Source organism: Triticum dicoccoides, chromosome 2B (genome assembly GCF_002162155.2).
Source record: "Triticum dicoccoides isolate Atlit2015 ecotype Zavitan chromosome 2B, WEW_v2.0, whole genome shotgun sequence".
Lineage (NCBI taxonomy): Eukaryota > Viridiplantae > Streptophyta > Magnoliopsida > Poales > Poaceae > Triticum > Triticum dicoccoides.
Genome location: NC_041383.1, coordinates 731,014,507 through 731,032,034, shown reverse-complemented (window position 1 = coordinate 731,032,034; position 17,528 = coordinate 731,014,507). Strand labels below are relative to the sequence as shown.

General features: G+C 47.9%; 1 protein-coding gene across 1 annotated transcript; it reads right to left on the bottom strand.

Annotated features, from left to right (window-relative positions):
* Positions 1-12,761: 12,761 nt before the first annotated feature.
* On the bottom strand, positions 12,762-14,971 carry LOC119365932 (naringenin,2-oxoglutarate 3-dioxygenase-like). Its single transcript, XM_037631582.1, has 3 exons — positions 14,510-14,971; positions 13,434-13,862; positions 12,762-13,329 (listed from the first exon to the last, which is right to left on the bottom strand). The coding sequence occupies exons 1-3, from the start codon at positions 14,876-14,878 to the stop codon at positions 12,991-12,993; spliced, it is 1,137 nt and encodes a 378-aa protein (XP_037487479.1). The 5' UTR covers positions 14,879-14,971; the 3' UTR covers positions 12,762-12,990.
* Positions 14,972-17,528: the final 2,557 nt, after the last annotated feature.

Genomic DNA, 17,528 nt, shown 5'->3' with positions numbered 1-17,528 from the left:
ATGTGTCGCGGGCTGAACATGTGGATAACGGTTGGAATTTGTCCACGACTATATAAGGGACGTCTTCTACCTCTAGTTGACCACCTCTTCCATCTCTAAGCTCCATTGTTGCTCCAAGCTCCATTTCCACTCGATCTCTCTCCCTAGCCAATCAAACTTGTTGATTTTCTCGGGATTGGGTGACAAGTGCCCGATCTACACTTCCACCACAGGATATTTGATTCCCCCCACTTATCCCTAGCGGATCTTGTTACTCTTGGGTGTTGAGTACCCTAGACGGTTGAGGTCACCTCAAAGCCATACTCCATTGTGGTGAAGCTTCGCGGGATTATTGGGAGCCTCCAATTGTTGTGGAGATAGCCCCAATCTTGTTTGTAAAGGTCCGGTTGCCGCCTTCAAGGGCTCCAATAGTGGAATAACGACATCTCGCATTGTGTGAGGGCGTGAGGAGATTACGGTGGCCCTAGTGGCTTCTTGGGGAGCATTGTGCCTCCACACTGCTCTAACGGAGACGTACTTCCCCTTAAAAGGAAGGAACTTCAGTAACACATCCTCGTCTCCACCGGCTCCACTCTTGGTTTTCTTATCCCTTTACTTTTGCAAGCTTACTTGTGCTATATCCATTGCTTGCTTGTGTGCTCATTGTCTTTGCATCATATAGGTTGTCCATGTAGTTGCACATCTAGACAACTTATTTCATTGCAAGGTTTAAATTGTTAAAGAAAAGTCTAAAAATTGTTAGTTGCCTATTCACCCCCCTCTAGTCAATCATATCGATCCTTTCAATTGGTATCAGAGCCTCGTCTCTTTATTAAGGACTTTGCCGTCCGAAGAGTATGGTTGACGTCAACGACGGTGCGGAGGAGCACTCCGGTGTGAATCCCGTCTCGTCTTCGGTCGAAGGGGGAACCTCGGTCTCTCATGAGGAATTCAATGTGGCTTTAGACACATTGAAAACCTCCATGATGGCCGAGGTTAAAAGCATGTTTACTGAATTCCTAGAGGGACTCAAACTATCTACCTCGCCGATGAAAGTGGGTGATCCCACTAACAAGGTGATGGATGCTAACCCCGACAAGGGGGAAGCTAATAGTGAAAAGAGTCCGTCTACTAGTGGTAGAAATGGCAGCGGCATCTATGCCCATGTGGAACCCCCGGTGTATAAAGGACCGATCCCCTCTACGCATTTGAATCATGCCGGTCCTCCTCCTAAATATGTGAAAAATGAAGATTATGATTCTTGGGTTTATCGCTTCAAGCGTCATTTAAAACATGTGAATACTAACCTTTGGAGAATTATTGAAGAAGGTTTCTATCCTCGTGATCCAAGCAACTTCACCCCTCGAGAAGAAGTGGACAACCAATTCAATGAGAGTGCTCTCTTCATCATCCAAGATGCTATCCTTCCCAAAGATCTCCCTCATCTTCGACCTCATGTCATGGATAAAGAAGCATGGAAGTGTGTCGAGCGTATGTATCGAGGAAGTGCTAGCATTTAACGCTCCAACTATGAAGTGGTGCAAGATGAAGCCGATGAGTTTGCAATGAAAGAAGATGAAGAACCTCGTGAGCTCTTTCGAAGAGTGACCAAACTTGCGGTCGCACTCCGAGATCATGGGAGCAAGGACACGGATGACAACTGGATCAAGCGCAAGTTCCTCAAGGCCATGATGCCCTACAATAAGACCATTTCCTCTGTCATCCGCCAAAGACCGGACTTCCACTCCATGACCTCTGGTGAAGTGTTGGATGAGTTTGTTGCAATGAACATCTTGGATAAGACTGCCGACAATGCGGTGCTCCGTTCCCAAAGGGCAAAGAAGCCCAATCTTGCCTTGAAGGCCAAGGTTAGTGTGGAAGAAGAAGAAGAAGAGGAAGATGAGGAGAGCAACCCCGAGGACACGAAGTATGATTATCATGAGCACATGGCTCTTGCCTCCAGACAGTTTTGGAGTAAGAAGACTACAAGACCCAACTTCAACAAGAACAACTCAAGTGGCCTCAAGGGGAAGCAACGAGTTAGAACTTGTTTCAACTGTGGTAATGTTAGCCATTTCGTTGCGGATTGTCCATTCGAGAAGCGGGAAGACAATGGTGGCAAGTTCATTCGAAAAGACAAAGCCAAGTCCTTCCCCAACAAGAACAACTTCACCAAGAAGACTCCTCCTCGCGGGTTGGTGGTTCAAGAAGAATACCGCGAGGATGACGATGATGATGAAGATGGTGAAACAATGGCCATGGCATCCGTTGCCATTGTCTCAACTCCTCGGGTGTCTCTCTTCGATGCACCTAACGAGAACATCACCGCCAAGTGCCTCACGGCTAAGGCCACCAACAAGGTAACCCCCAACATCAAAACCACCATTATTCCTAACCCTCCTTCAACGGATGACTATGATAATGGTAAGGGGTCTAATGAGGAGTTCAATGAATTTGAGTCCTTCATGAGTAAGCTCAAGGGCAAATCCAAGAAGCATTTCGTTGCTCTCTTGGAACAACTTGGTGAAGCCAATGACATGATCGAGGCTCATGAAGAAACCATCACTAAGATGGAAAGTCATAGTCGTGACTATGCCGATGAGATATCGGATCTCTCTAATGCTCTTGAGGAAGAGCGTGGGCATCGTTTGGCTCTTGAGGAGTCACACAACGATGGTCATGCTAAACTAAAGAAAGATCTTGATCATGCTCTTGTTGTGTCTCGTGTTCTAGCTTCCGAGAAGGCTAAACTTGGGGTTGATCATGTTAGACTCACGGAGGAGTTTGATGTACTTGATAAGGCCCACAAGGTCTTGAAAGGTGCTCATGCCACCCTCAAGGAGTCTCATGCTCAACTCCAAGTTAAGCTAACCAAGGAAAAGGCCACATTTCCTCACATGGTCTTAATTGATAATGCAAATGCTACTAACCCATGTTGTGAGCATGTGCATCTTGTGGAGGAAAATGCCAAGTTGAAGGAACAACTCGAGAAAGGTCTTGTGTCATGCATACAAGGCGAGAAGAACCTAAATGACCTTTTGAGCAATCAAAAGGAAGTTGTGGGCAAGGAGGGAGTTGGGTTCGCACCCAAGTCCAAGAACAAGAAGAAGAACAAGGAGAAGAAGAGCAAGACCAATCGACCTCCTCCGCTCACGCAAACCTTTGTGAAGGAGGGAGAAGGTGCTCCTAAGGAGAAGAAGAACAATGGGAAGGGTGGTGAAGCCAAAGAGCGCAACGCCATCTCTCCCAACAAAGCCGGCAACTTTAACCCCTCTTATGTGTTGTGTCGTGCTAGTGATGGACATGTTTATGCTAAATTTGTCGGTTCTCCTTATGAGTACATTGAATGGTCTATTTGGGTTCCTAAGACCCTTGTTACTAACATCAAAGGACCCATTACTCAATGGGTACCTAAAACCAAGCATTGATCCCTTGTAGGTGTTTGCTTCCGGTGGGAGATCATGGTTGCTCGATAGTGGAGCAACAAATCATATGACCGGGAGCAAGGACTTGGTGGTGGACGTGCACAATATCCCATCTATGCCCACCAATGTCGAATGGGGTGATGCCTCACATTCTAAGGTATTGGGTCTTGGCAAGGTTGTCATTTCTCATGATCTAACGATCGAGAAAGCCATGCTTGTTGAGTCCCTTGCGTTCAATTTACTTTCCGTTCGTCAACTCGCACTCATGGGTTTTGCCACCTTCTTTGATATTGATACCGTGGCCCTCTTGTGGAGCAAGACTCTTAAAGTAGCCTTTGTTGGGCATGTCGAGAACGACCTCTATGTGGTTAACTTCTCGGAACAACCCACTAAGACCGCGACATGCCTAATGGCTAAAGTTGATGTGGGATGGCTTTGGCATTGCCGTTTAGCCCACGTCAATATGAGATCTTTGCAAAGTATTCTCAAGGGGGACCATGTTCATGGACTAACGAATGTTAGTTTTGCCAAAGATCGTGTTTGCAGTGCTTGTATCGAAGGAAAGCTTCATGAGACGGCTCACCCTCCCACGACTATCATCTACTCGAAGAGACCCTTGGAGCTCCTTCACATGGACCTCTTTGGGCCCCCATCCTTTGATAGTCTTGGGGGTAGAAAGTATTGCTTGGTGATAGTGGATGATTATTCAAGATACACTTGGGTATACTTCTTCAAGAGGAAGAGTGAGACCCAACAAACTGTCATCGACTTTGCAAATGAAGCTCAACGTCAACACGATGCAAAGATCTTGACAATAAGAAGTGACAACGGCACCGAGTTCAAGAACTACACCTTGGATGAGTTTCTTAGTGATGAAGGGATCAAGCATCAATATTCTGCACCATATACCCCTCAACAAAATGGTGTTGCGGAGAGAAAGAACCGGACGTTGATGGATGCGGCAAGGACCATGATGGCGGAGTTCAAGTCTCCATACAACTTCTGGGTCGAAGCCATCAACACAGCTTGTCATGCATCCAATCGGCTCTATCTCCGCAAAGGCTTGAACAAGACTCCGTATGAGATACTCACCGGGAACAAGCCCAATCTCAAGTACTTCCGGGTGTTCGGGTGTAAGTGTTTCATTCTCAAGAAAGGTGTTCGTTTGTCTAAATTTGAAGCTAGAGCTCATGAGGGCATATTTGTTGGTTATGCTACAAACTCTCATGCTTACCGTGTTCTCAACAAGTCCAACGGACTCATTGAGGAGACGTGTAACGTAGAGTTTGATGAAAATAACGGCTCCCAAGTGGAGCAAAGTGGTACTTGTGATGTAGGTGATGAAATTCCTCCCCAAGCCATAAGAAGAATGGGTATTGGTCATATCCTACCCATTGAGGAACCCCTCGTGGCCGAAGGAGAAGGACAATGATCCACTCAAGTGGAGCCATCACCTCCCCAAGACCCACATGCTTCCGAAGAACAAAGTGAAGGCCCTCACCTTCATGAACAAGACCAAGGGCAAGATCAACCTCAAGATGGAGGTGAACCTCCAAATGATGCCCAAGGTCAAGTTCTCCCCCTCGAGCAAGTTCAAGATCATGAGCAATCTCAAGACGGCGCTCAAGATGATCAAGTTAACCTTCCTCCTTCCACACCCGAGGAAGAATTAGAGCATCGTGCCGTGAAGATTGCTTCCAAACTCACCACCCAAGGCCATCTCATGGAAAACGTGGTTGGAAGTCTAAGAAAGGGGGTAAGCACTCGTAGACAATTAGCTAACTATTGTGAACATCATGCGTTTGTCTCTTGTGTCGAACCCCAAAAGGTCTATGAGGTGCTCGAAGACTCGGATTGGCTCAATGCCATGCATGAAGAACTAAACAACTTCGAGTACAACAAGGTGTGGAGATTGGTGCCAAGACCTTCGGGGAACCACAACGTCATTGGAACAAAGTGGATCTTCAAGAACAAGCAAGATGCTCATGGGAACATCATTCGCAACAAGGCAAGATTGGTAGCACAAGGCTACTCCCAAGTCGAGGGCATCGACTACGGTGAAACCTTTGCTCCCGTTGCTCGTCTTGAATCCATTCGTTTGTTGATTGCTTATGCTTCCCATCACAACTTTAAGTTGCAACAAATGGATGTGAAAAGTGCTTTTCTTAATGGTCCCATTAATGAGTTGGTTTATGTCAAGCAACCCCCCGGGTTCGAGGACCCCTACTTCCCGGATCACGTGTATCAACTCGATAAGGCACTCACCCCTACTTTTCTTAAACAAGCCCCACGTGCGTGGTATGACCACCTTACCGAGTTGCTACAAGATCGTGAATTTGAAGTAGGACAAATCGATCCCACTCTTTTTGCTAAGAAGGTCAAAGGGGAGTTGTTTGTATGCCAACTATATGTTGATGATATTATCTTTGGTTCTCCTAACAAAGCTTTCAATGAGGAATTTGCCGCTCTCATGACCTCCAAGTTCAAGATGTCTTCAATGGGAGAGTTGAAGTTCTTCCTTGGTTTTGACATCAAACAACGAAGAGAAGGAACCTTCATCAACCAAGCCAAATACACTCAAGACATGCTTAAAAGATTCAAGCTAAGTGATGTCAAGCCGGCTTATACACCAATGCCTACCAAGTGCCAACTTGACATCGATCCCAATGGTAAAGCGGTGGATCAAAAGGTATATCGCTCCATGATTGGCTCCTTGCTTTACCTTTGTGGATCTAGACCGGATATCATGTTGAGTGTGGGGATGTGTGCACGGTTTCAAGCCGCACCAATGGAAAGTCACTATGTGGCGGTCAAGAGAATCTTTCGATATTTGGCTCATACCCCAAACTTTGGCTTATGGTACCCAAGAGGAGCAAATTTCAAGCTTGAAGGTTTCACGGATTCCGATTGGGCGGGGGACAAAGTGGATAGGAAGTCCACTTCCAGAGGGTGCCAATTTCTTGGTTGCTCTTTGGTAAGTTGGTCTTCCAAGAAGCAAAGTTGTGTGTCCCTCTCGTCCACCGAAGCGGAGTATGTGGCGGCCGGTAGTTGTTGTGCTCAACTCCTATGTATGAGGCAAACTTTAAAGGAGTACGGTGTCGTTTGTGACAAAGTGCCTCTTTGGTGTGATAATGAAAGTGCCATCAAAATTTCTCTCAACCCGGTACAACACTTCAAGACGAAGCACATTGAGATTCGGTATCACTTCATCCGGGATCACATTAGGCGAGGGGAGATCGAGTTCAAGTATGTCAACACTCATGATAACCTTGCAGATATTTTCACGAAGCCCTTGGATGAAGCAAGATTTCGCAAGTTAAGGCATGAGCTAAATATCATTGATTTGAGCAATGTGACTTGAACCCGTACACCCCCACCACACTCAATGTGTTGTCTAGTTTAGGTGTAGGCATAGACGTAGGGGGAGTGTTGTTCTCTCAATGAACTCTCCCTCCCCCCATTATGCATAAATCGATCGCCTCTTTCACATTAGCCATTTTTAATGGTGCTTGTGCTTCAAAGACGAGTTTTGGTCATGGGCCCAAGGATAATTCTTCATGGTGCCATACCATCCAACTCAAACATAGGTGGCTTCGGCCACCGCCCTCTCTCCTCGAGAGGCTTTGTCGCTCGGTGGTTTCTTGTTGTCTTCTTGCCTCTGGTTTGTGCGTGTTCCTATGTTTCTTGTGTGTGAAAAGTTTCCGTGCAAAGGCTTCTTCTTTTTGTGTTGAAACGTGCGGTGACTTGAGCTCACGGTACTACCGCAGTCGGTTACGGTTCTACCGCACACTGCCACGGTACTACCGCTTGCGGGAGCACGGTACTACCGTCACCACGCGGCAGTAATTTTTTACTGCCGTCTGGTTGAGCGGTACTACCGCCTCGGCGCGGTACTTCCACCCGAGCGGTACTACCGCGATGATACGCGGTACTACCGCGCCGGTTCGAGCGCGTGGGGATAAGGACGGGCAGGGGGAGTTCTAACTCCCCATACCCATTCGCTGTCCTCTCTCTCCATGTCGTCTCCTTCTCTCCCTCGCTCAAGAACGGAGCCAGCGTTCGTCACCGGATCTCCTCCACCGGCTGCCCTCCTGTGATTCCGACCGGTGGTATCGTTCCCCACCACGTGCTCTTGCTATGGACCAAGGTTTTTCCCCAACTCCCTCTCCGTGTTGTTTGTGTTTAGTGTTTCTAGGTTTTGGGGGAGGCTTGTGTGTTCTTGAGATTCGTAGGCTTAATCTCTGCAAGAGTGGGATGATGGAGCGTGGTATTGCATAGGATTTATACTTGTATTGTTGTCTTGCGCTAGATCGGATCACCGTGGCACCACCATTGTTTCACGGTTCTTTTCAGATTCAAACCGTCCGTTGGATCTGATGCGACGCGGTACTACCGCCCGTCTGGCGCGGTACTACCGCTTGCGCGGTACTACCTCCCCTTAGGAGCGGTACTACCGCGTTCTGTGCGGTACTAAAAGTTTACTTCCGTCCCAACCACGGTACTACCGTGCCCTAGCACGGTACTACCGCAGTTGGAGCTGTACTAATATTTTAGTACCGCAAGCAGTGGCAGTTTTACCGTGGCTCACATCTATCGCATGCCAACTTTCTCGTATGCCTTCTATGTGTTTCTTGTGCTTTTTCGTGGCCTTTACATTGATCTTCTCGCGTCTTTGGTGTTTTGCGTTTGTGTCTCAGGTGGTGGCTCTCGCCGGTCCAACCCCAGTCGTGACACTGGCTCTAAACGTCTGCGCAACCAGGTGAAGTACCAGAAGGCTCGTCTGCCTCCAAGCGCAATGTTAAGCACTTAGCTAGCAAGCACAAGGAGCCCGCTAAGGGCATGGATGAGATTGCCCAAGCTAATTATGTCCGTCTCAGGCAGCTTCACCCTTATGTGCATCCGCGTGCCACTTTCAGAGGCTATGAGTTGTTCTGGAACAAGCAATAGGTCAACATCTATCTGGATGTCATCAAGAACAAGCAGAACACCTATGTGGAGGTGAAGTGGATTGATATGCATCACATGAGGAAGGACAGGTTTCGTGACTACTCTGGAGAGGCTCTGGACTTGGTGGAGCAGTTTGGCATTGAGCATGTGATTACCTTCCACCTCGACTATGACCCTGAACTCATCTGTCAGTTCTTTGCCTCAGTCTACTTTCACTCCGATGAGGACCGGAGGATGACCTGGATGACGAACGGCCATAAGCTATATGCCACCTGGAAGGAGTTCATGGATCTCCTCCAGGTTCCTGATGATGGTCTCGATTCTCCAGTGGGTGTTCGCCCCCATGCCAATGCTGATTCTGCCAGCAAGGACAGACTTGCCCCTTTCATGGTTGAGAAGGCACTCGCCAATGGCAAGACAACTTTGGTGCTCAACCCTTTCCTGGATATCATGTATCGCATCTTCCGCAACTCCTTGTTCCCTCGCATCGGTGATAAAGACAAGGTTCATGCCTATATGGTGGATATGATGCTCATCAGCGAGGATGCTCGTTCGTCTCAGTCACAGCCACTTGATGTCTCACACATCATGTGGTGTGAGCTCCGGTTTGCAGTGTTCAATCGCAAGGTGCCTATCTATGGGCCCTATCTATTTCTGCTGATTTCGAAGACTTGGGAGAAGATGTTACCTGCTGATGAGTTTCTTGCTCCTGACTGGGTTCGCCATGAGCCCATCTGCCTGCGTATCAAACCCAACTGGGCCAACACCACTACTCGCGCCGAGGCGACTGCTGCTAGGACTGCTGTTGATGAGGAGGATGCTGGCCCCGAGGATGTTACCGAGGGCCATGCTGCTAGACCTTCCCAGAGTGCCTCTATGCCATCATGGGCCAAGAAGCTGAAGGACAAGATGAAGACTCTTTTCTGCATGCAAGCCAAGGGGCAGTACAGGACTCACATGGCGTCCAAGGAGAGTCGTCGCCGGGACAACAAGATCTTGCAGCTCTATGGTGAGGCAGTGTCTGGCGGGTCTAAGGAGCACATCACTCCAGAAGCCGAGTGGATGGAGAAGCAGGGCTACAGGTGGACTGAGTCTGAGGAGGATGTCGAGGAGACCATCCCTGCTGCCGAGGCGTCCGATGGAGAGGATTGGGACGAGTTCTCTGCTTGAGCCACCTCTTGTGTGTAGGTGTCCTCTCTGCCTTTTTGGCGTCTCGATGCCAAAGGGGGAGAGAGTGTAGGGATTTGCGAGTGTGTCATGTGTTTGCTGCTTTCTCGTTTGTGTCGTGTGTTTGCTGCTTTCTCGGTTGAACCTCGGTAGCTTTACTTCGTATGGTGTAAGACATATGCACTCTATCTATCCTAGTGAGCTCGTGGTATATTGTGCTATTTTTATGCTATGCTATGCTTATTATCATGTCTTAATCTCTAAAATATAGGGGGAGTGTTGATCCTAGTCTGTGTGCTATGCAGTCCAAAGCATTCATCTAAAGTGCACATATCTAGGGGGAGCCCGTCTATATTTTAGAGAGGTGGGGTTTGCCCCTGCTCTAAATTATCTTATCCATATGCAAATCCCGTGTTGTCATCAATCCACCAAAAAGGGGGAGATTGTAAGGGCATATTTTTCCCTCAGGTGTTTTGGTGATTGATGACAATGCTTTTGCGGACTAATCGTGTGCCTTGAGTTTCTCAGGTTATTCATATCTAGGCATGAGACGATTCGGTGCCCCTCCGAGACTATTGAAGTTGGCGTCGTTCTACGTTTCTCTTTGGTGGATTTGAGTCGTAGGAGAGCCGTACTATTAAGATGGGGTCCGCGTCGGAAAGGTTTGGGTGGAATCAACACGTACACTTGTTCCTCCTTTCCCTGCATTTTGGAGCTTCCCTCTGTTATCTTGGTTGTACGGAAATCTGATGACTACTGCTGTGCTTGCGGTAGTACCGCAAGCACAAGGGGTAGTACCGCTGGGTGTCACGGTAGTACCGCTCATCTGGAGCGGTAGTACCGCGGCTCCCTGGCCTTGTGCCGCTCCGGTGCGGTAGTAGGGGCGGATGTAATTTTTTACATCCGCGCCCTCCACGGTAGTACCGCTCATCCAGAGCGGTAGTACCGTGGAGGCCCACGGTAGTACCGCTCCCTAGGAGTCGTAGTACCGTGGCCCTCCTACCTAGTACCGCAGTGTCGCGGTAGTAGGCGCGGATGTAATTTTTTACATCCGCGTCCGCACGGTAGTACCGCGCCTCCCGGGTGATAGTACCATGTCGGATTTTTGTTCCTCCTCCGGTTTAGCGGAAGTAGGCACGGATGTAATTTATTTCTTCCGCGCCCTTCCCAGGCCGTGACTTTCCTGCCTTGCGGTAGTACCGCAGGTGGGTGCGGTAGTACCGCGCAAGCGGTAGTACTGCCCCCTTATCAGGGTAGTTCCAGCCTGTGTTGCTGTCGCGGTAGTACTGTGGTCAGCCACGGTAGTACCGCACAGCCACGCGGTAGTACCGCGCCCCTGGAGCGGTAGTACCGTGTGTCGCGGGCTGAACATGTGGATAACGGTTGGAATTTGTCCACGACTATATAAGGGGCGTCTTCTACCTCTAGTTGACCACCTCTTCCATCTCTAAGCTCCATTGTTGCTCCAAGATCCATTTCCACTCGATCTCTCTCCCTAGCCAATCAAACTTGTTGATTTGCTCGGGATTGGGTGACAAGTGCCCGATCTACACTTCCACCACAGGATATTTGATTCCCTCCACTTATCCCTAGCGGATCTTGTTACTCTTGGGTGTTGAGCACCCTAGACGGTTGAGGTCACCTCGAAGCCATACTCCATTGTGGTGAAGCTTCGCGGGATTATTGGGAGCCTCCAATTGTTGTTGAGATAGCCCCAATCTTGTTTGTAAAGGTCCGGTTGCCGCCTTCAAGGGCTCCAATAGTAGAATCACGGCATCTCGCATTGTGTGAGGGCGTGAGGAGATTACGGTGGCCCTAGTGGCTTCTTGGGGAGCATTGTGCCTCCACACCGCTCTAACGGAGACGTACTTCCCCTTAAAAGGAAGGAACTTCGGTAACACATCCTCGTCTCCACCGGCTCCACTCTTGGTTTTCTTATCCCTTTACTTTTGCAAGCTTACTTGTGCTATATCCATTGCTTGCTTATGTGCTCATTGTCTTTGCATCATATAGGTTGTCCACGTAGTTGCACATCTAGACAACTTATTTCATTGCAAGGTTTGAATTGTTAAAGAAAAGTCTAAAAATTGTTAGTTGCCTATTCACCCCCCCTCTAGTCAACCATATCGATCCTTTCACTCAATGCCTAGGAGCAAAATGCCTCTGCAACTATACTATTAATTGTTAATTAACTTGTCACTGGTAATAGATCTATATTATGTCCAACACAGAGAGAGTGGTTGCATTAGTTCGGTTAATCTTGCAAGTAATCTATATTGGTGATAATAAAAGGAGAATGCTTGCATTATGTTATTGCCACTAAGGATTGAGGATAGTAAACGTGTTTGTCACAATAAAGAGCTAAAGGCTTCGGGGGTACAATCAACAGTACGTGACTTTATGAATGTACTCTCTATGTAATCCCATCACATCTTACAAATTCTATCGTAAGTATGAAATATTTGAATTCAAATAACTATGTTACCTTTGCCATGCTTTTATCTTGTGGAAAGTCACTATTGGTGAAACTATGAACCCCAGTCCAGTTGTCTACTTCCTCCGATCCAAATTAATTGTCGCAACTTTAGTACAACTTGTACTAAAGTTATACTAAAGCTGTACAACTAATATGGATCCGAGGGAGCACATAAGAAACACCTTTCGAACATTGTTTACATGTTTTTTGCAGTTATTATTTATTTTGGAAATATAAAAATACTTTCAACAAAGTAAATCAAAATTCTTGGAGTATTAATTATAAGATTCATCACATTTGCATCTTGGGTTTAGGTCAAATGGTCATTTGCATTCAATGCCCGTCTAAATCCCGTCAATCCAATGCATGCTCTGGAAAACATATTTGGAAGGTTTATAAGAAATTGTTAAACCGTTCCGAAACTATAAGTTTGAACCAATCCACTCTTGATGAGTTTGAAGAAACTTGTGGTTAATTTTGTAGCCTGCCATGATCAAGTCCTTTTTGAGCAGCAGCTTCTAGGACTGATTTCTAGGATTGCAATTATTAGAAATTCTAGTGTTTTGCTCCATCCAAATGTTCCAACAGCCCATGATTATGATGTTCATTGCAATATTTCTAGAAATAGCAAAACCGTCTTGTAACTGCCAAGTTATGCATCGTCTACCACTCTAGCCCTGGTGGGTGAGGCCTCTCGCCGTTCCAAATGCACATGGACAACTCATGTGCACACGAAACGAATGTAGCCCAACCACACGGCTGGGTTATAACAGAAACCAGTACGAAATATACGCTATATTTCTGCACACGCCAAACTCACGATAGCTCCTTACTTAGCTCGGTTCAGTTCCACGCACGGCATTATTACAGGTCGAGCTCCTCCCTGCTACACACGTACGGATACTATATGCATAATTAATCTCGTACTTAGGAGAATAATCAATCCCACCACGCATCAATCAATTTAAAATATTTAATCGCGCGCCGCCGGAATGATCAGGCAAGAATTTCGTTGAGAGACTTGGAGGCGGTGGGCATGGGCGCGGCGGCGACCGCCTGCTGCTGCTGCTGCAGCTGGAGCTGCTGCTGCATCAGCTGGTCCTTGGCCTGCTTCTTGCGCTTGGCGAGGTCGAGGTCGCGCTCCATCTTGCGGCGGTACATCTCGGCGAAGGTGATGGGCTCTTCCAGTATGGGCTCCTCCCCCTCCCTCACCGCCAGCGGCCACACCCTCGCGTCCGGCGCCGGGTTCTGGAATGTCGCGATCGACAGCCTGCTGCTCTCCCCGTTCACCACCGCCTGGTGGTCCGCGTTCTTGAACCTGCCATTGCTCAGGAACTGCATGCACAAAGCACAGTTACAACAGTGTTCAATTGGTGTTCGATCGATCGATTAAGGATTATAGCATGCATGGCATGGAAGAAGATGGAGGGGGTACTGACGTGGCCGTGGTCGCCGAGGTTGACGACGAATGCGCCGGAGATGGGCTGGACGGTGATCCAGGTCTTGCCGCCGTCGCGGGTGGCCTGGAGGCCGCCGACGAGGTCCTGGAGGAGGAGGGTGATGGTGCCGGGGTCGGTGTGACGCTTGAGACCCAGGGTGAGGTCCGGCTGGGGGCACCGCGGGTAGAAGTTGACCACCACCTTCTGGTCCATGTCCACGCACGCCTTGGCGAGCGCCTCCGACTCCAGGCCCATCGCCTCGGACAGCACGCCCAGCAGCTTGCACGACAGCCCCATGAGTCGCTCGCTGTATCGCTCCACCACAGCGCGCCACCCCGCCGGCTTCTCCGGCCACCGCCCGTAGTCCCGTGCTTTCACCGGGTACGAGAAGTAGGTCACAATCTCCCTCCAGTCCTGCACCGCCTCACCCTGCATCGCCACAAAAAAATCTCGTGAGTTTCTTCATACATGCATGGATCAATTTGTTGGAAGCGGCTACAAGACAGTCACTGAATTTTTCGAACGGGTCAATTGATTCTATTTTAACCGTTGGATCAAAATCTAACGCGCAGCCTTCGCCCTCGACCTTGCGCAGCTTGCTCTTCTTCCTCACACACTGTCTTGCCCAACCGCCCCCACGGACCACCGGCCGAACCGCCGGCCACCATTGCCCGTCGGCGGCGCTCCCGCACTGCCTCGTCGCCTCGCCCTCCCCTCAACCTCCTCCCACCGCCATTCTGGTACCGCCCTCGGCCATTCCTCTGGCCCCAACGATGGCCGATTTTTTCTCCGGCAAAGCCCCGCCACCGTTCCCCACCATCATCGTCCACCCTGAACCCTAAGATAGTTAATGGGGTGATGATGGCGAGTCCCTTCTTTCTCTCCGGTGAGGTCACTCCTCCTTCCTTCATTCAAAACTGACTGACCCAAATTCGGGATTCAGTTAACTGACATGTAGCTAAACTGCAATCTGTTTCATCTTAATTTTATATAGTATTAAATCTTTTTTACCTGGCATGGCATGGCATGCATGTGCGTGTGTACCCGCAAAAATAAATAAATGAATGCGTGTATACCTGCAGGTGGCTGGAGACGACGAAGCCGCCCTTCTTGCCACCGGACATGTCATACCGGAGCTTGTCCTCGGCGGGCAGCGCGAAGAACTCGCGAGAGAGGCGCGTCATGTCGGCGATGAGGTCGGCGTCGACGCCGTGGTCGACCACCTGGAAGATGCCCCAGCCCTCGCAGGCCGCCGCCACGCGGTCCCGGATCTCGGCCCGGCGCGCGCCGTCGATGCCATCGAGCGAGATCACCGGCACCGCATCGCTGAAGCGGTCGTGCGCCACCTTGGGCCGCTCGTCCTCGTCCCGCACGAAGGACGGGCGCAGCGTCGCCTCCCCCCAGGCCACCGTCGGGAGGAACGTCTCGTTGCTCACCGGCGCCATCGATCCGCACTCCGGGGATCGTCCGCTTGTGTCGCGGCCGGCGTCTGTCTCGTATGATGGTTTGTTCCTTGATGAAAGGCTCGGTCGTTTGGGTTGTGGTTTTCTGGACGTTGTACGCACGCGGATATATATATTGTACGTACGGGGAGAGGGCGTTGTGTATACGTTGGAAGGTGAGGGGCAGACGCGACCTGCAAGTCGCGCGTGCGCATGCAACTAACCAAGGAAGTCGCCCTCGGGCACTCGTGTTAGGTGCGCAACTAACCGGGCCGCAACCATGCATCCATCCAGCCGTATCGATCGATCCATTATACGCACAACACACACATCACACGCACACACACCACTAGACACCCGCTATACACCAACCAAGATCTAGAACTTTTCTTTTAACACAGTCCAGATACAAGCGCTCATATATACGCGCATACACTCACCCCTATAAACGCAAACACGCACACCCTACCCCTATGAGCACCTCCGAAAGACCAAATCGGCATATTATCTTGAAATTTACGAAGTCATCATGGACAACTCGTTGTCGACAAGAACGTCTTCTCCTACTGAATGCACATCGTCGAAAATCCTGAAATAATCCAGGAATAAATTCGAGCACCAGATTTGAACCCTAGTGGACTGGGGATACCAGAGTCCCTTTAACCATCCAACCACAGATTGATTCGTCCAAGATCTAGAACCTATACATCGTGACACGTCATATTTCCATGGCTTGTAGACGTGTGAGGTAATATCCCGGATGAGACACCCACGTCGATCCCAGAGATCGATCTTGGGCAGGCTGGCTGGCCACCACCATAACCATCATCGAGCCACGAGCTCGTCTTCGAAAATTAACTAGTTAAGAGTGATCGACATGCATGTTCTTGCCACATCAGTACATGGGGAGTGGCGGTGCCAGCATCAAAAAGTTGTGGGTTCAACAACCCAGGTCTTGAGATTTTGGGAGCCAGGACGAAATTAGAATGTGGTCTCTTATTTTAAAATTATTATTAAAGATAATAGTATCGAAAGAAATTAGAGTCATACCATGTCCAAAATTGCGTCCTCGAGGTGGTTATTCATTGTGGTCGCGTGAGGGAGTGATTGGGAGTGATCGAGAATATCCGGCTAGGGAGCATAGGAGATCAAACGTAGACTGATAGGCAGCGGAGAGGGGGTGATTGCATATGACGTTAAACAAGTTGCCTTTACAGTGCGAGCTAAATTGTGTAAATTGTACTCACACCGTGGTGACAAACATTTCTTCTAAAATGATGAAACCAATAGCACGAGGAGAAAGCTTTGTGACAAAAATGTATAATCAGCTACTCCCTCTGTCTCATAATATAAGACCTTTTTGACACTACACTAGAATCAAAAAAACGTTTTACATTATGAAATGAAGGGAGTAGATAACAACTACAGTTAGGATATGCGGACATATTAAGACCATAGTAGATTATCAATGTACATCACAAGAAAAAAGTTGGTAGAACCATCAACCATCAACTTATAACATAGAATCAACCTTTAAAAGTATGGGTCTGTCTAGGGCACAACTAGATATGCTTTAAGTATTTCACATCTAAGTTACTCAATCAAACAAACAAAAATATCTATACAAATCTATGTGTAAGATCAATAACATAGAATTTAGATATGCAATACTTAGAGCACATCTAAATGTGCTTTAGCAAAATCGTAAAAATATATAAAGTAGTATTATTAACAAAAAACAATGAATGCAAGAGCTGCTTCGTGTGTCACTCCTGGCTCGTTTAGGTTTTCATTTTTTCCTTTTAAGGTATTCTTGGCGCGGTATTCTTTTTTCTTGAACAGGTAGGTTCTATTATTAGTGTGGTACGGTTTAGAGCCACTGCATGAAAGTATCCATTCTAATCGCCAATTCCACCAATTCACTACTAGAAAAAGGGCTATAGATGATATGGACACTAATGGCGCACCAGACATGTGGTGTGCCATTAATATATACTAATGGCACCAACACTAATGGCGCACCATATGTTGGTGCGTCATTAGTGTCTAAATACTAATGGCGCACCACATCCACGGTGCGCCATTAGTAACAATTTTATTTTTCAAAACTAGTAATGACGCACCAGGGGATAGTACGTCATTACTAGTTAAACTAGTAATGGCGCACCACATCCACAGTGCGCCACTAGTATTTTTTTTTTAAATTTTCTTTTCAAAGTTAGTAATGGCGCACCATGGGTGTGGTGCGTCATTACTAGCGCCATTACTAACAATTTTTTTTATTATTTTATTTTCTTTATTTTTTTCTAAAGTTAGTAATGATGCACCGTGGGTGTGGTGCGCCATTACTAGTTAAACTAGTAACACTCACTGGAAGTTATAATGGCGGAGAAGAAGAAAAAAGGAGAAGAAGAAAGGAATAGAGGAAGAAAGCTTCTTCTCCTCTTCCTTTTCTTCTTCTTATTTATTTCTCCTCTTCTTCCTCTTCTTATTTCCTTTTTCCTCTCATTTTTTTCCTTCTTCTTCCTTCTTAAAAATACATGAAGTAGTATTGCTTGTTTTTTTTTAAAATAATGTTCAAATAGAAATTTTAGAAAAAAAGTAAAGGTTTTGCCCTATTCATTGTTCATATGAATATTATCGGGGAGGGGGT

What these genes read in the sequence shown, in the direction of transcription:
- LOC119365932 (XM_037631582.1), bottom strand. Translation starts at nt 14,878, where the DNA reads ATGGCGCCGGTGAGCAACGAGACGTTCCTCCCGACGGTGGCCTGGGGG. An exon ending in TCGTCTCCAGCCACCTGCAG is followed by an intron (nt 13,863 to 14,509) that starts GTATACACGCAT and finishes GTGGCGATGCAG; the next exon opens with GGTGAGGCGGTGCAGGACTG. An exon ending in ACCTCGGCGACCACGGCCAC is followed by an intron (nt 13,330 to 13,433) that starts GTCAGTACCCCC and finishes TTGTGCATGCAG; the next exon opens with TTCCTGAGCAATGGCAGGTT.